The 23,111-nt window shown below is 44.0% G+C and overlaps 1 protein-coding gene across 3 annotated transcripts in view; it reads left to right on the forward strand.

The window, feature by feature from the left end:
- Window positions 1-23,111, forward strand: part of LPXN (leupaxin) — a 147,744-nt gene that overhangs the window by 89,421 nt on the left and 35,212 nt on the right. For all 3 annotated transcript variants that reach the window (XM_030221087.1, XM_030221079.1, XM_030221096.1), the window contains 2 exons: window positions 1,766-1,847; window positions 15,433-15,581. In XM_030221087.1, the coding sequence (XP_030076947.1) occupies window positions 1,766-1,847; window positions 15,433-15,581 (231 nt within the window). The remainder of the gene's footprint in view (window positions 1-1,765; window positions 1,848-15,432; window positions 15,582-23,111) is intronic.

A 23,111-nucleotide genomic window follows, 5' to 3' on the forward strand; every position in this document is an offset into this window, starting at 1 on the left:
ATTGACAAGTTCCCCCCTTGTAGTTGTAGGCTGATTTCTAACCTTCCTCATGATCAAGGATACCCCACGAGGTGAGATTTTGCGTGGAGCCCCAGATCTTTGTCGATTGACAGTCATTTTGTACTTCTTCCATTTTCTTACTATGGCACCAACAGTTGTCTCCTTCTCGCCCAGCGTCTTACTGATGGTTTTGTAGCCCATTCCAGCCTTGTGCAGGTGTATGATCTTGTCCCTGACATCCTTAGACAGCTCCTTGCTCTTGGCCATTTTGTAGAGGTTAGAGTCTGACTGATTCACTGAGTCTGTGGACAGGTGTCTTTCATACAGGTGACCATTGCCGACAGCTGTCTGTCATGCAGGTAACGAGTTGATTTGGAGCATCTACCTGGTCTGTAGGGGCCAGATCTCTTACTGGTTGGTGGGGGATCAAATACTTATTTCCCTCTGCAGAATGCAAATAAATTCATATACTTTCCACAATGTGATTTTCCGGATTTAATTTGTGATGTGCTATCTCTCACTGTTACCAATAACCTACCCTTCAATTATGGGCTGCTCATGTCTTTGTCAGTGGGCAAACTTACAAAATCAGCAAGGGATCAAATACTTATTTCCACCACTGTATATAGGCCCCTCCCAACCCCCTTGATTCCAATCTCTTCACCTCTTCCTCCCCCTCAAACAGAACTAATGCCCTAACAAGACCCCCCCCCCTCACTCCATGTAGACCCCCCTGGGCCTACTTTGTATATCCGTTGTGGTCTCAGGGTCCAATGTGCAGAAGCAAGCCCATTTGCTCCTGCTTCTTGTGGCCCTGGCCTCAAAATGGCCATCATGACCTGTAGTGGCAGTCTCACAGTACTAGTGAGATTGCCACTAGAGGTCATAGTAGCCATTTTGAAGCTGGACTTACAATAAACTGAGCATCCAGGACCCTTACTATGAGCCTTAAAAGGATTGACTGAGTTAAAAACTGGTTCAGTGGGAGGCAGTAAAGTGGTAAATGGCTTTCGCTCTGGGGATGAGAGTTTACTAGTCTTGTGCCACAAGGATTGGTCCTTGGTCTGGTACTTAATATTCTTGAGCAATATTGCAGAAGGATTGTTGATTAAGGTTTACTTCTGTGCAGATGACTATTCCATATCCCTCCTATCCCCCCTTTCCTCTAGGGTATACATTCAGGTTTTCAAGTCTCTTCTCATACATCTTTTGGCACAAACCCCATATCATTTTTGTCTTTTTCTGAACTGTTGTAGTGTTCTTTGTCCAGTGGAAAGAATTGCTGTCTGGAGGCCCTTCTACCATAATACCTCCTGCTAACATAGAGTGCTCAAATCTCAATATAAAATCACCCAGTGACTCAAGATTAGGCATGAAAGCCAACCCCAAAGCTGCAGAGAACAAATCTATAAATATTGCAGATACAAAACCACATCGTCACAGAACAATAGATAAAACAAACTTGGAGATAGTTCTTTCAAAATTCATATGTATTTGCAGTATAACACAACCAGCTTCCATCAAGACCTGCTATAGTGCTCTTCCTAGCTTCATAACACTCTGCTTAGCTCTTTAGCAGGTGCAAAGCAGCTGGTCTCTCAGCTTTGAGAGAGGGAACTATTAACCATAAATTTGCCAGCTTGCAGGCTGCCTATGCCCTCTCCACAGTACACAGCCTATACAGAGCTTCTCTAAGTGCAAAGAAACTTCATAGCATCTCTCTTCTGTGCCCTGCATTGGTGACTCTGCTTTCTTCTCTTTGCAGAAGGTGCTGACAGCTATGGACAAGACCTGGCACCCTGAGCACTTTTTCTGTGCACACTGTGGAGAGGTATTTGGTGAGGAAGGTGAGTTCCCAAACAGTATACAGTAAAAGAAAGATGGAGACAATTTTATTAAATGAGATGTTAGGGACTGAGAGAAATTAATTGGACAATATTCTGTTGGTGGCAGTTATAGCTTTTTAACATGCTGACTATGGCTGGCTAAATTAGACATAGAAATTCAACTCATGGCCACATTCGGGCACTGGCATTGAAAATCAGGGTCTGCCCAGACTACTGCTGGCTGCTGAGACTTATGAGGGTTACACAAGACATTTGTGTGGGTCCCGCATGAATATCAGCCAGGTCCAGTGGTGTGCTGGAGCCGGCTCGCACCGGCTCTCGAGAGCCGGTTGTTATTTTTTTCAGAATTTTGAGAGCCGGTTGTTAAAGTACCTCCCAAAATTTGGGCTCTGGTCCCCACCTGCAGTGTCGACGGTGTCCCCTGTGGCTTCGGGCATCTTCAACACACGCAGCGCTTGTTTGTGTTTCTCCTCCCCCCAAACCCCCAACCTCTCTTCTTTAGCGAACTGGCGCTTAAAACTGCTTTTAAAAAATTAACACGTCAGCAGAAACAGGCTGCTTCAGCCCTCAGGGTTGGAACACGCTGAAGGAAGGCCCCTGGGATTGGCTGAAGCAGCCTGTTCCTGCTGACATGTTAACACTGGTAAAAAAAAAAAATTAAACGGAAAAGATGGCGAGTCGGCGATGGGCAAGAGCAAGAAGCAAGGAAGTGGAGAGAAGCGGAAGTCTGGTGCCTGATTGTTGTCTGACTCTGTACTGGTTGCCGCAGTGTCGGGATCATGGCGGAGGTAGAAGAAACGCTAAAGCGGATCCAGAGCCAGAAAGGAGTGCAAGGAATCATCATTGTCAATGCCGAAGGTATTCCCATCAAAAGCACTGTGGACAATTCTACGACAGTTCAGTATGCAGGTCTGACGCACAGTTTGATGACAGTCAAAGTACTGAGAATAGGTCGGCCTCAGGTCAGGAGCTGGATTATGGCATTTAAGTTTCTGTGTTTAATATGGTACAATGTTTAGATATCACACAAGTTGCAGAGTTACAGGAGAGAAAAGTAATCATGCTCAACGTTATTGCTTATATATGCTCTTGGGACAGTTTTATCCAGATCTTGGCCTTTGAAAAGATAGTACCAGATATTTCCCTCAGAACGGCAGCTCTTATTTTCTGCAGTCTTGCTTGGTCTCTTTGCTTTCTTACCCCCCCTCCCCCCCGTATTATATCCTGTTGTTTCAATGTATGTTTTTAGGTTTTTTTAAGAAGAGGATGGGTGGGTGCCTTTTAAGAGTTTCTGTAAGCAGTTCCCTGATTCAGTGGTATGTTTTCTGCATACCAGAGGCAGTAAAGTCACAAATTACATCACATACAGCATGAACCAGCCCAGTTCAGTGTGTTTGATTGTGCTTTTTAGCTCCCATTACTCCCTCACCCGTAACTGTCTTGTCTGTCTGTATTATTTAGATTGTAAGCTCTTTTGAGCAGGGACTGTCTCTTTGTATCAGGTGTTCAGCGCTGCGTGCGTCTGGTAGCGCTATACAAATGCTAATAATAATAATAATAATAAGTGCGAGGGGAGAGAGCAGAGAGGTGCTGCTGGGGGGTGCAGGGGAGAGAAGAGAATCACTGGATATGGGTGGCTGGAGGGGGGCAGGGGAGAGAAGAGAATCGATGGGTATGGGTGGCTGGAGGGGGGCAGGGGGAGAGAAGAGAATTGCTGATATGAATGGATGGAGGGAGGGGAAGAGGAGAGTTGCTGTATATGGGTGGATGGAGGGGAGGGCAGGGGAGAGAAGAGAATTGCTGATATGGATGGATGGAGAGAGGGAGGGCAGGGGAGAGGAGAGGAGAGTTGCTGGACATGGGTGGAGGAAAGGGAAGGGAGAGAGAAGAAATGCTGGACATGGATGGAGGGGAGTGAGGAAGGAGATGAAATGAGGGAAAAGGAAGAGAGGAGAAAAACACATGGGTGAAGAAAATAGGCAGAAGCTGGATCCACTGGACAGTCAAGTCTGCGGAGGACCCAGCTTTTGTTTACAGATGTAGGGCAAGAAATGAAGAAGAAGGGCGGAAAGTAAAGAAATAAATGGAACGGAAGCCCTGAAAACGGAGTCAAGAGGACAGATAGCAGCAGAATCGGATACTGGGCCAGCATGATCAGAAAAACAAAGTCACCAGACAACAAAGGTAGAAAAAAAATCATTTTATTTTCATTATAGTGTTTGCAATATGGCCACTTTGAGAATCAGGTGCTCAACATTAAAAGTTTATATTTATTTACTTATTTATGGCATTTTATCCCAAATTAAACATGAATTAGATAGGAACCTGGGATCATTTAATTTTTTTTCCCCGGAGTAATGCATTGCCCCCCCCCCAGGCTCTCTCCCCGGCTATAGCCAGCTCTGCAATTTGGGGGGGGGGGGCGCAGAGGGGGGGCGCATAGAGGTGGACTTGGGAGAGAGCCTGTTGTTAAACATTTACCAGCACACCACTGGCCAGGTCCCATATAACAGAATCTCCACTTACCCCATAATTCCAACTCTCCTCCTGAAAAGAAATAGACCCCCTCCTTACTGACTCCCCTACTCCCAAAGAACAATAGGCTTCCTCCTAAGACACCCCCCCCCCCCCCCCATCTGCAACCTCAAAATGGCTGCCAAGACCTCTGGTGGCAGTTTCATGGTAACAAGTGGGGCTTCAAGGTAGTAAGAACTAGTGGGGGGGGGGGGGGGGGGGGTTCCTGTATGTAAGAATTATATATTCCTGTCTTAAAACTGCTTGAGTTTTCTCAGTTTACCATTATTCATCTCCTAAAAATATCTTTTAAAAAATGTTTCAAATTTGGTTGCTGATAAAATTCATTGTGCATATCCAGTTTTGCCTTTGGACCCTGTTTGTAATTTCAAAAGACATTGCCCATTAGATCAATTTTATTTTATTTTTTACCTCTGCTCTTATTTCACTAGGGGACTGGGGGAACCCAGAAGCAAGCCCTACAGTATCTGACACTTTCTAGGCTCTGAAGAGAGAAAAACAAGAGATAATGAGTAAAGCGTACTGCAGGAACATGACATATAAACAGGGAGGCTCCCCTCTGATACTCTCAATTTCAGGTCTAATAACTAAGGGGCCACAGCTCCACCCAATGCCCACCCAGCTCTGCCCAGGGTATGACCCACTGTGTGACCTCAGCACTTGCACACAGTGGCAGCTTCTAGAAGGCGGTGGTGTACATAAGTACATAAGTAATGCCATACTGGGAAAAGACCAAGGGTCCATCGAGCCCAGCATCTTGTCCACGACAGCGGCCAATCCAGGCCAAGGGCACCTGGCAAGCTTCCCAAATGTACAAACATGTTATTCCTGGGATTTTGGATTTTTCCAAGTCCGTGAAATCCGTGAAATCATCACACAGCTGAACAGCTGAGGGGGGTCAACATTGCACATGTCAACCTATCCTCTTCATTTCCTCCCCTCAGGTTGGCAGGAGTAGTACATGCAGTGTGTTTCTTCTAGCAAAAAAGGTGCCGGTACTCAAATGTCAAGCCACCCTTCAGGGACGAGGTGATCACTGAGGGACCCACCCCATAATATCCAGGCCCCCTGCAACCAGTCACAGAATCTATGACAATGCAGAATTGGTGTGTAGAGCCTAAGCTCTTTCATTAAAACTTGGGGACCAGGGGGCAATTTCAGCACACGATGGAAAAGGTGCCGGTACTCAGTACCCCCAAGTACCCCCTCAAAAAAAGCCCTGAGTACATGGTGCTTAAACACATTCTGCTTCAACTTCCTGTATGGGATAGAATTGCAGTATGAGCCAAAAGAACTTCAGGATCTGCATAGCTCATACCACAAGAACAACCCCACACAAGAAGCTGACACTGTATAAATGCCGTCTGGTGGAGAAGATTGTGAGGAGATAAGGACAAGAGAGGATCAAAAGGAACTGATGTGGAGTGGAACTTTTGGGAGGAAGCAAGAATGAATGAGCTTTGTAAAGGCAAGAATGCAGAGAGAATTTCTGAAGGTGAAAGAATGGCGGGAGAGTTTATTTTTTTTTTTTGGGGGGGGGGGGGGAAGGAGCATAACAAAATATAAGAAGTCTTTCAGGGGAAGGAGGAAGGTTTCTGGAGAGTATTCCAGGAATGGGAAAGGGGATGCAGGAAAAGTTTTCTAGAGGTGAAAGAGATGCAGGGAGAGCTTTATTGGATTCAGGGTAGAGGATGCAGGTGGAGCCTTCCAGGGGTGGGAAAGGATGTATAGAAAAAATGGAAGCGGTACAAAGAAAAGCTACGAGGATGGTATGGGAGTTGCGTTCCAAGACGTATGAAGAGAGACTTGCTGACCTGAACATGTATACTCTGGAGGAAAGGAGGAACAGGGGTGATATGATACAGACGTTCAAATATTTGAAAGGTATTAATCCGCAAACGAATCTTTTCCGGAGATGGGAAGGCGGTAGAACGAGAGGACATGAAATGAGATTGAAGGGGGGCAGACTCAGGAAAGATGTCAGGAAGTATTTCTTCACAGAGAGGGTGGTGAACGCTTGGAATGCCCTTCCGCGGGAGGTGGTGGAGATGAAAACGGTAACGGAATTCAAACATGCGTGGGATAGGCATAAAGGAATCCTGTGCAGAAGGAATGGATCCACAGAAGCTTAGCTGAAATTGGGTGGCGGGGGGAAGAGGGGTTGGTGGTTGAGAGGCTAGGATAGGGGAGGGCAGACTTATACGGGGTCTGTGCCAGAGCCGGTGATGGAAGGTGGGACTGGTGGTTGGGAGGCGGGAAATACTGCTGGACAGACTTATACGGTCTGTGCCCTGAAAAAGACAGGTACAAATCAAGGTAAGGTATACACATATGAGTTTATCGTGGGCAGACTAGATGGACCGTGCAGGTCTTTTTCTGCCGTCATCTACTATGTTACTATGTTATGGGGATTGCAGAGAGGGAAAAATGAACCTGAGATGGGAGGCACAGAGAGAGCATAGGATTGGGGGGGGGGGGGGACCAGGAATTTAGGGGCTAGGGACAAGGGAGAAGGGGGATAAGAGACCTGGATTGGGGGAGGGAGGAGAAAGAAATACAACTTCTTCAGCTTGTTCTTTGGCCTGTGGAGTTCCCCAAGGTTATGTGCTATCTCCTGTATTGTTTAATTTTTTGCACCCCTGGCACCAACTACAAAAGGATTTGGTATTAGCTTTTATTTTTATGCTGATGATCTTTGTGTTGCCGACACTTCTCTGACTCCATCTGATCTTGATCCATAGTGGTGTTGTCTGATTGCAGTTGTCCAGTGGTTTTCAGATAATTGTCTATTTCAGAATAAGGAGAAATGTACTACATGCTGGATGATTGGTCATTCCACATATTCTTGTTGGATCTGGTTTCTTTTCGATGCTTATCGAATGAGGGTTTGTGAGTGGATTTTTTGAACTACTTGTGTTCCAAGTGCTCAAGTTCCTATCATATCCAAATCAATCAAGGATACATATATATGACCACTTCTTAATTAGTTTGAGAAGATCTGTCAACAACTGAAAAATACCTACATACAAATGCTGAGAAAGGACACCTACATGTATTTGAAGTGATAATACATGTAAATATAAATTTAGCTGCCACTGGAAATCTAAAGGAACTGTATTAAATAAAATATTGTTATAACACTCATCATTCTGATGAGTGATTATCATGCCAAGAATGCTAATAACAAGATAATAGCGTGATTAAGAATAAAGCCAACCAACTGAATGTATGAATGATGCAACAACAAATAAAGCTAATAATAATGAACATTGGGCTAGATTGTATATGCGCCTGAAAAATCTACTCGAACAAAATATGCCTAGGCATATTCTATGAAGTACATCTAACTTTAGGTGTACTTTATAGCATAATCCTAAATTTCTGCATGGATTACAGAATATGCCGAGCATCTATCCTTGTGACTAAATTTAGTCGCAGGCAGTTACGCCAAGTAAAACTTGGTGTAAATCCCAAAGCCTAAGTTAGGTGCAGACCAGGTGTATTCTAGATTTCAACGTTTTTTATTGAAAACAGTACAAGAGATAAAATCCTTCAATGCACTAGTTCTCCGTTCAATATCATCCATTAACATATCTGTGTTGCATTACAAAACTTTTTTCCCCCAACTGTCTCCATGTTTTCCCTTTTCTCCCCCCCCCCCACCCCTCATCCCCCCTCCCCCTTGTTATTCCAGCATTTTTATTGAAGACTTTCCCAAATAAAAAGGTACAATTCCACCTTACCATAGTAGTCTCAAAATATTTATACAGAACTCAGTGGACTATTATTGCAACTATTCAACTTTAAATACAGCCATCAACTTGTAACGTAACCTTTATCCCTCCCTCCCCCCACATCTTCCTCTGTATGTAACAGTTATGCATTATTCACTGTTATGTATAAATAAATATTCATTTCTAGTAATTCTTATTTAACCAATAAATTCTGATAACAGATGTCTTTATTTTAACCCATAAGTTTCCCTCTTGTCTCCAGTCATTAAGAACGTCTAGGTTTGTATTTGTATTGTATTCAATAATAAACTTCGAGCCTTATGTCCTAGGGACTGTATATATGGCTCCCATATTGCCCAAAATTCTCTTTTTCGCTTTATCGTATTTCTGGCATCTTTAGCTTCCCATGTCACTAGGGTATGGATGCTGTTCCGCCAATGCCAAAATGTGGGTGCTTCTTCCTGTATCCATAATTGCATTATACATTGCTTCCCCATAACACAAGCTTTATAGACAAACTGACGTTCAGCATCCCTTAAATTATGTCTGCTCCCTCTACACCCCAACAGGCAATGGTGCGATGTCAATCTAATCTGTTTATTTAATATTTGTTCACAAAATCTCTGTATCTCATTCCAGAACCGCTTCACAGAATGACATTCCCAAAGCATATGTATTAGAGACGCCTTCACTGTCTCACATTTAGGACAGGCACTCGTTAGTATCCGCCCCGCATAGTACGCCTGTGTCGGTGTAAAGTAAGCTCTCATGATTACTCTATATTGGGTTTCCCTGTGTCTCGCACTGTGTATGTTATCCTTAATCTCTTTGATATGTGTTAAGAGATTCTCTACTGTAACCAGCATTCCCAAATCAATCGTCCATCTTTGCGCTATCATATCAAGCTTCTTAGGTTGTGTCTTTGTTGCTATTATCTCATAGAGTCCTGACACTGTCACCCTCTGTTGTTCCCTGGGTAATAGTAAAGTTTCCAAAAGTGGGATCATTCCCCTAGAGCATCCTAATCTCAGTAACCTAGTCACATAGACTTTCACTTGTAGATATGAGTACCAATCTATGTTATTGTCCCCCACTATCCCCTTTATATCTTCCTGTGTTCGTAGTTGTCCTGTATCATGAAACAGATCTGCCACCACCACCAACCCTTTTTTGGCCCATGTTTCATACCTATCTGAACTTAGGCCAGGTACAAATTCCGGATTTCCCCTCAAAGGTAACAAGTCCGTGTATCTTGGGTTTTTCCCCAGTAGCCGTACCAGGTATTGCCACACTCGCCTCATGGGTCCCAGTAATACATGTTGCCTCCACTGTTGTGGTATCCGTGTAGTATTTGTGTGCATTAAATAATACGGATGATATGGTTTAAATATTTCTCTCTCTAGCTCCCACGGGGTATATTCTTCAGTTCCCAGAGTCCAATCAGCCATATGTCTCATCAAACAGGCCCAGTTGTACTCTTTCAAATTTGGCAATCCCAACCCACCATACCGCAGCCCTCTATATAATTGTTCCAATTGTACTTTAGGCTTTTTCCCTCCCCAGCAGAATTTTGATATCAATTTTCGTAATTTTCTCATGTCAGTATTTAGTATTATGAGTGGGAGTTGTCGAAGTACATACAGCCACCTCGGGAAGATGACCATGCCATATAGCCCAATCCTCCCACTTAATGTCAACGGTAGTCCCTGCCAACTTTCCATAGTTTGCCCGGTTTGTTGCAGCAGTTTATCTATATTTTTCTTATAAAGTTTTTGCGGATCTGCTGTTAACACAATTCCCAAATATTTAAATTCTCCCACAGTCCAACGAAGTGGAAATTCTCCTTCCCATCTACTCTGAATATTTTCATTGGTGGGCATGCTTTCTGATTTTTGCATGTTTAATTTAAAGCCTGAAAAGGACCCATATTCTTTAAATCTTTCTAATAGCACCGGTAAAGCTATGTCTGGGTTAGTTAAATGAACTAAGAGATCATCAGCAAAGGCCGATATTTTGAATTCCTGTTTCCCCATACACACTCCCGTGATTTCTGGGTCATCCAGTATTGTCCGTATTAACGGATCTAGTGTCAAAGCGAACAACAGGGGCGACAGTGGACAGCCTTGTCGCGTCCCCCTACCAATGTCAAATGACTCAGTGTAACTTCCATTAACATATATTTTGGCTTGTGGTTCTTTATATAATGCTGCAATAGCCTTCACAAATGTTCCTTCAAATCCATACGCTCCTAACACACTAAACATAAACCCCCAATCCACTCGATCAAACGCCTTTTCAGCGTCAAAGCTAATCAGTAGTGAATCCAGCTGTTTCAGTTTTACCCATTCTAAGGAAGCTAATATCTTCCTCATGTTTTTGACTGTTTGTCTGCCTGTTATAAATCCCACCTGGGGTGATGCAATCAGATCCGGTAATATTCTTGCCATTCTTCTAGCATATATCCCTGCCAGCATTTTGGCTTCGTAATTTATGAGTGATATTGGTCGGTACGATTCCGGTTTAACCGGATCTTTCCCTGGTTTTGGGAATACCACAATATCAGCCATCTTTAGTGTTGTTGATAGTGCCTCTCTTCCCACCATCTGCTGCAATGAATTCAGAATGGGCTGTATTATATCGGGTTCTAACATCTTATAGAACTCTGCCCTATACCCATCTGGTCCCGGTGCCTTATGTAGCCTGCTACTTTTAATTACACTGGTGAGTTCTTCTAGTTCTATGGATTTATTTATCATCATCTTTTGGGCTTCTGTTATCTGGGGCAGTTCTATATTACACAAATATAGCCCCGGGTCTAGCTGATCTTCAGCATCTGGATTATATAGCTTGTTATAATATGATGAAAATATTTGTCTTATTTTATCATCGTTATGCATCAGTCCTCCTGTATCATTTTGTAAAGATATTATTTTCTGAGGGCCTTTCTTTCTCTTAATCATCCCTGCTAGCATCTTACCTTGCTTATTTCCATATTTGTATAATTGGTATTGGTAGTATATCGCTGACTTATGTGCTTTTTGGTGTATTAGCGTGTTTAGATGTGTTTGCGTGGCCATTAATTGTTCCCTTATTGCCCTTTGATTGGTATTTCCATATTCCCTTCGTAATCTAATCAGTTGTTTCCCTAGTCTTAGTATATCCTTATCCCTACTTTTTTTCTTATGACTACTATAGGCTATTATGTCCCCTCTAAGTACCGCTTTGGCTGCTTCCCAGTATAATATAGGATCCTGTCTGTGTGTCTCATTATTTATTTTGTAGTCCATCCATTTCCCTCTGATGTATTCCAGAAAGTTTTTATCATAGTACAGTTCTATTGGGAATATCCATTTATATTGTTGGTTCCGAGTCCTCTGTGTATGAATCCTAATAAAGATTGGCGCATGGTCTGATATTATAGTGGGATCTATTCCTGCCTCCTGTATCCCTGTTGCTTCCCCTTCGCTCACTAATATGTAATCTATCCTAGCCTGCGTTTGGTGTGCCCTAGACAAGTGGGTGTAATCTCTAAGATCTGGGTGTAATATTCGCCATATATCTACTACTTCTAAGGCATCACATAGTAGGGGAATTCCTTTCAATTGTTTGTCTGTTTTACTTCCCGAATTATATGTTCTGTCCATGTTTGGGTCTGCCACTGTGTTGAAATCTCCCCCTATTATTATTCTGATATGTGGTTCTTGAGTTTTAACAAATTGAATCTGTGTGATTAGTGTGCTATAAAATTTCTTGCTATATACATTGGGGGCATAGACATTGACTATGAGTATCTTTTCTCCATCCACTTTCACTTTAGTTATTACATATCTTCCTTCAGGGTCTCTAAACGTATATTCTTTGTCAACCTTTAATCCTTTATGAAACAATATCACCACTCCCGCTTTTTTCCCCATTGCTGGGGCCTCTATCAATGTGCCTACCCACCAACTTCTAAGTTTCTCATGCTCCTGTGATGTTAAATGGGTTTCTTGTAACATTGCTATAGTTGCCCCTTTCTTTTTCAAAGCCCCCAGTATTTTCTTTCTTTTAATAGGCGACCCAATGCCTCCCACATTCCAGGAGTATATCATCATTCCCTTCATGTGATCCCTCTTACTTTGTTTTGCATTAACAAGATATATTTCCTCTTAAGTGCGAGCCACTGTCCCAGCTGCAGTAGTCCCGCTCCTCTTAGTATCTTACCATACATCTTTACTACATCCTTATTTATAATATCTTTTTTCATTCTGTCCCTTTGCATCACAAGTATCCCCCCCCAGCCCCCCCCTCCCCTCTCTTCCCCTCCCCCTTCCATTGTCCCACCAAACCATTCTCCCTTTTGGCTAGTCACCTCTTATCGCCACCACCCCCCCTCACATACATATTTCCTTATTTTTAGTATTGCCTTCCCCCTTTAATTGGTCTTATTTTGTTATATACTTTCCCTTCTCCCCCATCATTCTGGTTAGCCTATATCCCTTTGTATCATACCCTTTCCTTTAGTCCATATCAGTCTGTCCCAATATTCAAGTTTCAGCTCTATTCTCCTCCGTCTGTAACACATTCAGGGATTGCAGATATTCTCTTGCTTCAGCCACCCGATCAAAGGTCTTTGTTGTTCCATTTTCTGTGACTTTTAGTTTAGCTGGGTATAGCAATGCAAACTTGATTTTTTTATTATAGAGTTCCGTGCACAGTGGCGAAAACGCTTTCCTTAATTGCTGCACGTGGTGCGAGTAATCCTGAAAGCATAATATCTTTTGTCCTTGGTATTGCAATTGCCTCCCTTTTCGAATCTCAGCTAATATTCGATGTTTATGTCGAAAGTTCATACTTTTGAATATGACTACCCTTGATCGCGTCGTGCTGCTTCTCTGTGGCCCCATCCGATGTGCTCTCTCTATACAGAAGTTTGTCAGGCTGTTCTCTAATTGTAGTTCTTTAGGGATCCACTCTTCCAGGAACAATATTAAATCTTTGTCCAAGATTCCCTCCGGAAGTCCAACCAATCTTAGGTTGTTTCGCCGGCTTCTGTTTTCAAGATCGTCAATGTGAGCTTCCATATCTTTTAGTTTCTTTTCCAGAGCGCTGTGCTCCGACCGCATGTTTTCCACCTGGTCTTCCAAGTCAGAGGTGCGTTGCAGTCCGGCATCCAGTTCTAAATTCATCGAATCTAGCCGTTCATGCGCTTCCTCCGTGCGATCATAGAGCTGCTGCAGCTTACTGTCCAAGGCCGCTTCCACTGCCGCTTTAATTTCTGCAGCTATTTCAGCAACCCAAGCTGACCCGGCTGGTGGTTCTCCGGGACTTTCTGGGTCGGCCATTTTGTTTGCCGCCGACTTCTGTTTCTCTCGTTCCTTACGAACCGTTTTTGTCGCCATTCCAGCTTTCTTCCCTTATCGCTTTCTATTAAATTCGCCGCAACAGCGCTTTCTTGTTCTTCTAAATTATGTTCCAGTGTTCGAATCTTGCTATTGATCCCTGTTTGCGGGTTTTCCGGGGGGGTGAGCACGGAGCTTAGTCTTTCAGCGTCTGCTCCGTAGCATGGCGACACGTGACCTCCCAGACCAGGTGTATTCTATAACAACGTGCATAGATTTGAGAAATGCTCATGACCCACCCATTCCACGCCCTTGGCCACATCCCCTTTTCAAGTATGCAATTTACACGCATCACATTATAGAACACGCTTAGACAGTTCTGTGCGTAAATTCTAATTAATGCCAATTAGTGTCAACAATTGCTTGTTAAGTGGCAATTTTCAGTGCTGATTGGCTTGCTAACTAATTGTTGCATGCGCAAATCCAGAATATGACCAGATTTGCACAAGCAAGTTATGTCACAGGGTTTGTGTGTAAAAACAGCCTTGATTTAAATGGATTGAACACGGTGATTGTATGAGAAAAAGCTCACAGGGAGTGCTAAAATTATTAGTGCTGCCGGTGTTATGAGCTGATACAGTCAAACAATCTACACATTCCACAATGGCCGTTTTGCTTAGGCTGCTTCAGGGTCCCGGTGGCTGAGTGTCTTAAACATGGCACACAGTATATTGCTTCTATGTTTATCTCCAGCACTAGGGGAGCAGCCTAAGTGAAACGCTGGCCATCGTTGGCTCTGAATTACCACACCATAGTAGCACTATAAAAGATAAGTGCTGTTTCTCATTTGGTGTTATATTACATTGGAAATGCATTCACATTAGATGAAAATGAAAGTTCCTATGGGAAGTTTTTTTGCCAATGATGAACTGAAGAGATCATATTTGATCTTTTTAGCTCTTTGAGTCTTTTTATGGGACTTTGAGCTCTTTGAGGCTTTTCCTTCCTTTTAATATAAGAGTGTGCTTGTTGTTTTTCAGTATGTGGAATGTGTAGACTGTTTGATTGTATCATCTGTTACATCCTCACTTGTTTTTTTTTTTTTTAATATAGTGGTGTTATGAGCTGCCCACATAAATGACTGAGTATACAAATAAGGAAATAAAAAAACATGAAATTATATGAAATACTGACTGAAACTGATGGAACTTGTGTATGAACAAACTTCCTTTGACACTTAGGTGCCTAACCACAAGGGGGCATAAAATGAGAGGAGCACAGGCATACCATGGCTGTGTCTCCCAGTTATGGGTGTAGTTTATAGAAAACTATAAATTACTCATGTCAATGATATATTAATGAAATTGTATTTTGTTTGTCATTGTTTGATGTTTTTCTCTGATATTACGTATGATTTTATTGCAATCCGCTTTGAGTTTAAAGCGGGAGATACATTTTTGAAAATAAATAAATGTCGGTGCACAAGTGTTCCAGCTTATGCTTGCCATTGACATGGCATGACAGAGTGTGCCAATGCTGAGTTTAGAATATTGGAACCAAGAAGTTATTATAGAATTGGAACTGTGCTCGTCCTTGGAGTGCCTAAACTGAGGTGCCAATTTATGGAATTGCCGCCTTTGGAATTAAGGAAGTAAAGTTGGGGATTAATAGACAAGGTAAGTGTATGAAGTGGAACAGATGTTGGAAGTGAGAATAGGAAGACAGAAAGGAAGTAGACAATGAGATTAAGAAGACAGGGATCTGGCAGGTAGGGTTAGGAATTAGGGAGACAGTGAGGTGGAAGGTATGAATGAAGATTCAGAGAAACAGAGAAACATGACAAGCAGATAAAGGCCAAATGACCCATCCAGTCTGCCCATCCTCTGTAACCCCCAATTCTACCTCTTCCTAAGCATGCTGTTCATTCATGCTGGATATTGGAGCACTATTTTATGATGTTCCCGTGTTAATACTTCTCTTTGCTCATTTCTGCAGGATTTCATGAGAGGAACGGAAAGCCCTTCTGTCGGAAGGATTTCCTCAACATCTTCTCCCCACGATGTTCGAGGTGTAATCAGCCCGTTCTCGACAATTACTTCTCTGCCTTGAATGCAGCCTGGCATCCTGAGTGCTTTGTGTGTGGGGTCAGTATTATTTTCCATCAACAACATGGAAGATGGTTATGGGCAGGAGTACAATATAAATAAAAATATGGGTGCCAGGTGTCAGCTTGATTTGGGGACCAAGCAAACAAACCAAGCCTTACCCCCAGCTCCAACCACTTACTTCCAGTATTCAAAAAAATCAAACAGAATGTAAGATTTTATTAGGAAAGGAACAGAGAATAAAACAAACAAAAAAATCATAATACATCCATATCAGCCAGCATCAGCCGTCTCCTCCCAATTCCTTTTTCTGCAACTTGAATGTTTGCTGCATTCTGGTGGAATATTGTGTACCTCATAGTTAAATATGAACATCACATAGCTGAGAGGACTGATGCGATGAGATGCTTTTTTCATGTTTGGCAACTTCTATTGGATTACTCCTCAGTACACTGATCTCCTTATGTAACTGATCGTCCTATGGCATGGAAGATAATGCCATTTTATAATAGACTCATTATAACTGTGCCTTATTATTCCATATTTTTTTTCTCTACAGTGCACCACTATGGTGCATGACTGACCAGGAGGGTTTTAGTTCCTGTTCAATGTTTGGTTGTTGTTATGTTTGTTTTTCTGCATGTTCTTGGAAACTATTGAGTAAAGTGGTGTGGTAGCCATGTTAGTCCATTTTTAAATGGTTTCACTCTTTTGAGTTTCCAAATTGAGTGGAACATTTTCTTTGTTGTAGATTTCACTTGGCTCTCTAGCGTGAGGTTACGGTCGATTGTAACTCCAATAATTTTTAGACTGTCTGAGACAGGGAGGATGTAGTCTGGGGTGTTTATATTGGTGGGCTTGTTCATGTTGTATTGGGATGAGAGGATGAGACAGTGTGTTTTTTCTGTGTTGAGTTTTAGTTGAAATGCATTCACCCATGAGTTCATGATATTCAAGCTGAGTTTGATTTCGTTGGTGATTTCTGTTGGATCATGTTTGTAAGGGATGTATATTGTGACATTGTCTGTGTAAATGAAAGGGTTAAGGCCTTGGTTGGATAAGGACTTGGCTAGTGGGGTCATCATTAGGTTGAAAAGGGTCGGTGATAGTGGTGACCCTTGAGGTACTCCACAGTCTGCTTTCCATGGTGATGATATGTTCGAGTTTGATTTCACTTGATATGTTCTAGTGGTTAGGAAACCCTTGATCCAACTAAATATACTTCCACCAATCCCGAAGTACTCTAGGAGACTTACCTGCTTATTTTCGAAAGGAGAAAAATGCCCATGTTCGGGAGATGGGTGTCCGTTTCCCGTAGGCGGCCAAATCGGTATAATCGAAAGCCGATTTTGGTCGTATTCAACTGCACTCCGTCGCAGGAACGAATAAAGTTGACGGGGGCGTGTCGGAGGCGTGGTGAAGGCGGGACTGGGGCGTGGTTATCAGCCAAGCAGAGATAGGCGCGCTCGGCCGATAATGGAAAAAAAAGGCGTTGTTAGCGAGAATTTAGGACACTTTTTTTGGACCCTTTTTTCTCATGAACAGGTCCCAAAAAAGTGCCCTAAATGACCAGATAACCACCGGAGGGAATCGGGAATTACCTCCCCTGACTCCCCCAGTGGTCACTAACCCCCTCCCACCAAAAAAAAAACACTTGCAAAAACCTTATTTCCCAGCCTCTATGCCACCCTCAAATTCCGTACCCACCTCCATGACAGCAGAATGTGTTCGATCCTCTCACAGCCTTTCCCTGGGTCAGATGTGGCTCTCGGGTGCACTGCAGGGTCACATCAGCATTGCATTGTGGTGGGTGTAGGGTATTGGGCTCCGTGATTTCACTAGCTTGTGTTGGTAGTTGGTAGGCTCTTCTCCCATGGTGCTTTTCCCTCTGCTTACTGGGTCAGAGTGTGCCCTGTTTTGTTTCCGGTAGTCCACAAGGTAGTGGCCATTTTTGTAAGTCCGTTTTAGATCCCTTTCGTGTGTTAGCCACGTTACAGAACTTAGTTCTTACCTTGAATGTTGCTGAAAGAGGACATTGTACGCCATTCTGCCAGCTCTGAGCTACTGCTAATCTTAGTACCAGGGAGACTCGTTGCCAGTGGGGCACAACCTCTGATCTGCAGTTAACTGTGAGTAAACACGGTTATTGAAATAAAGGACGTTTTCAGCGAGATTAGTCTTACGGTGCGAACTGCTGTGCCAAGGTTATACAGCAGCAGCAAGTCCTGTCCCTGGAGCACTTTTAGTGGGTAATGCAGTGCACTTCAGGCAGGCAGACCCAGGCCCATCCCCCCCTACCTGTACCACTTGTGGTGGTAAATGGGAGCCCTCTAACCCCCCCAACCCACTGTACCCACATGTAGGTGCCCCCCTTCACCATTAAGTGCTATGGTAATGGTGTAGAGTTGTGGGGAGTGGGTTTTTGGGGGGATTTGGGGGTCTCAGCACCCAAGGTAAAGGAGCTATGCACCTGGGAGGTAATTTAATGTTTTTTCCTATTTTTTAAAAGTGCCCCCTAGGGTGCCCGGTTGGTGTCCTGGCATGTGAGGGGGACCAGTGCACTATGAATCCTGGCCCCTCCCACGACCCAAAGCCTTGGATTTGGTCATTTTTGAGCTGGGACGCTTCGGTTTCGATTATCACTGAAAAACGAAAATGCCCAGCTCAAACAAACGCCCACATCTCAAAAACGCCCACATCCAATGCATTTGCCTAGCACAAACCGTATTTGCGAAACTACAGATAAACATCCATCTTTTTCGAAAATACGATTCGGCCCACCCCTTCATGGACCCGTTCTCGGAGATGGTCGTTCTTACACATGGGCGTTTGCGTTCGATTATGCCTCTCTTAGTAGTATTTTATGGTTTACTGTGTCGAACGCACTAGACATGTCGAATTGGAGGAGGAGTATGCTTTTACCTGTTGCTATTTCTTGTTTGAATTTGGCTACAAGAGTAATTAGTACTGTTTCAGTGCTGTGGATGGGGCGGAATCCTGATTATGATTCATGTAGTATTGAGAATTTGTTTATATAGTCAGTAAGTTGCTTTGTTACCATGTTTTCCATCAGTTTGACTACCAGTGGGATAGATGCTACTGGGCGGTTAGTTGGTGATTTGTTTGTTTTTTTCTTGGTATCTTTAGGTATTGGGGTGAGTAGGATGTTGCCATTTTCCTTAGGGAAGAGACCTTGTTGAAGCATGTAGTTTAAGTGGGATGTGAGGTCTCCTATGAAGCGGTGGGGAGCGGATTTTATTAGGTAGCTGGGACAGGTGTCTAGTTGACAGTGAGTGTTGGAGAACCTATTGATCACTTGGGTAACTTTCAGTGGTGAGGAGAGCGAAGTTTGACCAGATTCGTTCCGCTGGGTATTCACCGAGGGTTGGGTCCAGACCATCAATAAAGTTTTCAATATCGGTGATGTTCTGAGGTAGCATGTTGCGTAGGTTTACAAATTTTTCATTGAAGTATTTAGCAAGTTTGTCTGCTGATGGGATGTCTGTATTGGTTGTGGTGACCGAGGTGATGTCTAGTAGTTTGTTCATGAGTTGGTATAATTTTTTCGTGTCTTTGTAGTCTGGCCCTATTTTGGTTTTGTAGTATGACCTTTTGGTTTGTCTTATTGCGTATTTGTATTTTCTATTTGTTTCCATGCGTTGAGTGTGTGTGCATCTTTTATTTTTTTTCCATGCTCACATCCCACTTAAACTACATGCTTCAACAAGTTTCCTGGATTGTGTTTTTAGTTTTTCAGTTCTTCATTGTACCATGGTATCGAGCCATGCCTACGTGAGGTTCTTGTTAGTAAGGGTGCTATTTCGTCTAATATGCTTCTGCATCTTTTATCCCAATCTGAGAGGTAGTATATAGAGTCCGTTTGTGCTGTCCATTCATTATTGTATATCTGTTGCCAGAATGTTTCCGAGTCTATTTGGCCTCTTGTGCTGTAGGTTGTTTGTTCTTGTATACGGTATGAACCCTTTTTCTGCTATTGTAGGGATAGGTTTAGTTTGTAGTGGTCTGACCATGGTGTGTCTGTCCATTTAATTTCTGTTATTATTAGGTTCTGGTTTGTGGACAATTTGTGTGAGATGAGGTCGAGTGTGTGCCCTTTGACATGAGTTGCTTGCATGTGTGGCCACCTAAGTTCCCATAAACGGAGGAATTCCCTGCATTCTCGTGCGTTGGTAGAGTTTGGGTCTTCTAGGTGAAGGTTAATGTCTCTTAATACTAGTATATTGGAGTTGGTTACACAAGTGTTTGATATGAAGTCCATGAAGTCTGATTGGCATTCGTTCCAGTTACCTGGTGGTCTATAAAATAAGACACAGTTTAGGTGATCAAGCAGGGTTGTGTGGTGGATTCTGATTGAGGCAATTTCAAGTTGGGATGTTATGGACTCGACAATGGTTACGGTGGTGAAGTGGAATCGATAGATTAGTGCTATGCCTCCACCTCTCTTTTCCTTTCTGGCCCAGTGAGTGATTTTGTATCCTGGGGGGCATAGGTCTAGGATTATAGGGTCCTTTTGATCATGATCCAGGTTTCATTGATGAAAAGTAGATCGAGGTTTTCTGACATGATCCAGTCTGTTATTATTGTTGCTTTATTTACTACGGATCTGGTGTTGATGTAACCCACTTTAATTTTTTGGTATGGGTCTTCTATGTTCGGTGTTGTATGGATTTTTGTCAGTTGTTGCTTCTTTGTTGGTGTGGGTTTGTTATGACCTTTCTTTCCTTTTTGTTGAGGTTGTCCGCATGTTGGTGTTCTTCCTTTGTTTTGGTTGTTGTCAGTTTGGTGAGGTGTGGTGTATCTGGTCAGTCTTTGATGATTATGTAGTATGGGTATAATGTTGCTTTCTGCAAGTGGGGTAGTTAATGTTAGGTGGATCAGGGATAAGGAGTAGATTGCTAGGAGTAGTTTGATGGTATTCATTATGGTATCAATTCACTTTGGGCTGCTAGTAGGTCATGTTTGATGTAGTGTGTGATAGGACTTTGGTCTTTGGGATGGAATCTTGTAACATAGTAACATAGTAACATAGTAGATGACGGCAGAAAAAGACCTGCATGGTCCATCCAGTCTGCCCAAGACAAACTCATGTGTATACATTACCTTGAATTTGTACCTGTCCTTTTCAGGGCACAGACCATATAAGTCTGCCCAGCAGTATTACCCGCCTCCCAACCACCAGTCCCGCCTCCCATCACCGGCTCTGGTACAGACTGTATAAGTCTGCCCTCCCCTATCCTCGCCTCCCAACCACCCCCCTCTTCCCCCCAACTGCTCCACCACCCAATTTCAGCCAAGCTTCTGAGGATCCATTCCTTCTGCACAGGATTCCTCTATGCATATCCCACGCATGTTTGAACTCCGTTACCGTTTTCATCTCCACCACCTCCCGCGGGAGGGCATTCCAAGCGTCCACCACCCTCTCCGTGAAAAATACTTCCTGACATCTTTCCTGAGTCTGCCCCCCTTCAATCTCATTTCATTTCCTCTCGTTCTACCGCCTTCCCATCTCCGGAAAAGATTCGTTTTGCGGATTAATACCTTTCAATATTGAATGTCTGTATCATATCACCCTGTTCCTCTCCTTTCCTCCAGGGTGCTACATGTTCAGGTCGGCAAGCCTCTCTTCATAAGTCTTGGAACGTAAATCCCATACCATCCTCGTAGCTTCCTTTGCACCGCTTCCATTTTTTAACATCCTTCGCAAGTACGGCCTCCAAACTGAACAGAATACTCCAGGTGGGGCCTCACCAACGTCTTATACAGGGGCATTAAAACCTCCTTTCTTCTGCTGATCACTCCTCTCTCTATACAGCCTAGTTGGGTGTGGTGTATCTGGTCAGTCTTTGATGATTATGTAGTATGGGTATAATGTTGCTTTCTGCAAGTGGGGTAGTTAATGTTAGGTGGATCAGGGATAAGGAGTAGATTGCTAGGAGTAGTTTGATGGTATTCATTATGGTATCAATTCACTTTGGGCTGCTAGTAGGTCATGTTTGATGTAGTGTGTGATAGGACTTTGGTCTTTGGGATGGAATCTTGTGTTCTGGTCTTATGTGTTGTTTGTATTTTCGGCTTCCCTTTGGGCTATTGGGATCAGTAGTGGCTCTGCGTCCTGTGTAATGTTAGTGAGCAGAGGAGGGGGGGGAATGGTTCTTCTTTGATTTGCCTCCTGCTAGATAATTGCTTCACTGTGAAATCTCAGTATCTTGGAGTGATCCTTGGCGTACCAGAACACAACTGAAGTCTCTTTCTTTTCTGAGGTTACATTTATTGATTAAATATAGATAGTTTACTCACAGTTAGTTGTTCAGATGTGTTGCCCCAGGGTGCAGGGACTCTGTAGTTCTGAGAGTTGTGTTGGTGGTTGGAGGTAGGAATCTGGGGGAAGCAGCTATGTAGTAGAGGTGAGAGAATAGTCGAGCAGGTAGTAGTTGCTCGGGGCTGGGAGATTCTCTGAGCAACTTTGTCCACAATTTTAGATCCAAGTAAGTCCGATGGTCGGCAGCGGTGCCCTGGTTGTAGGGATTCCACAGCCCTGGGAGCTGTTTGAGCAATTGGGGTGGGATTGGAGGGGGGGGCAGTAGGCTCCATTCTGCTGTTGTCCTGATCTGAGCTTCCTGGTGCCAGTCGCAGAGTCGATTTTGATGGGCAGCTCCTGCAGCTCTTGCCGCCTTGATCGTTCACCTCAGCGACCCCCGCCGAGGGCGTCCTCACATCTCCTGGGCTTCTGCACCTCTGGGCAGTTCGGTTGGTCATGGGCTCCCCTCCTCTTGTTGCTAGCGGGCTGACGGTGGGGATTTGAGCCGGGAGTGACCAGAATGGTCCAGGCGATCTTAACCTGGCGGGCCCCGTGCGGTATCCTGAGGAAAGGTTCCATTGGCTTCCCAGTAGGGGTGGGCTGGCGGGTAAGGGCAGGTGAGGGCAGGCCGGGCACGTGGTTCCTGCAGCTCTTGCTGCCTCCATCGTTTGCCTCAGCGACCCCCGCCAGGGCGTCCTCACATCTCCTGGGCTCTCATGCCTCTGGGTAGTTCAGTCGGTCACGGGCTCCCCTCCTGTTGTTGCTAGCGGGCTAATGGGTGTGGGGGTTTGAGCCGGGAGTGACCAGAATGGTCCAGGCGATCTTAGCCTGGTGGGCCCCGTTTAGTATCCCGAGGGGAGGTTCCATCGGCTTCCCAGTAGGGATGGACTGGTGGGCAAGGGCAGGCGAGGGCAGGCTGGGTGCGTGGCCGACCGCTGTCCTACGATCCTCGCAGTGTCCCCCGTGGGGAGAGGTTCGCTTGCCTCTCCCTGCTTTGGGTTGGTAGTGGTGTTTCTCGTTGGCCAGTTCGGGCTCCCGGAGCTCCATCTGCTGCCTCTGCCACGCTCAGTTAACCACCTGAGCATGGAGCTCAAGTAGGTCCGTCCTATACCGTTGCCATCTTGAAATGTTTAGATGCTACCACTTTATCTACACTTCTTCTGTATATATATTTTTTTGCCTTCTTTTGCACCCTGGCATTCACTCTCACACCTGGTTGGACTCTGATCTAGGTATTACTGATGTCTGTT

This window comes from Microcaecilia unicolor, chromosome 1 (genome assembly GCF_901765095.1).
Source record: "Microcaecilia unicolor chromosome 1, aMicUni1.1, whole genome shotgun sequence".
In the NCBI taxonomy this organism is placed as follows: Eukaryota; Metazoa; Chordata; class Amphibia; order Gymnophiona; family Siphonopidae; genus Microcaecilia; species Microcaecilia unicolor.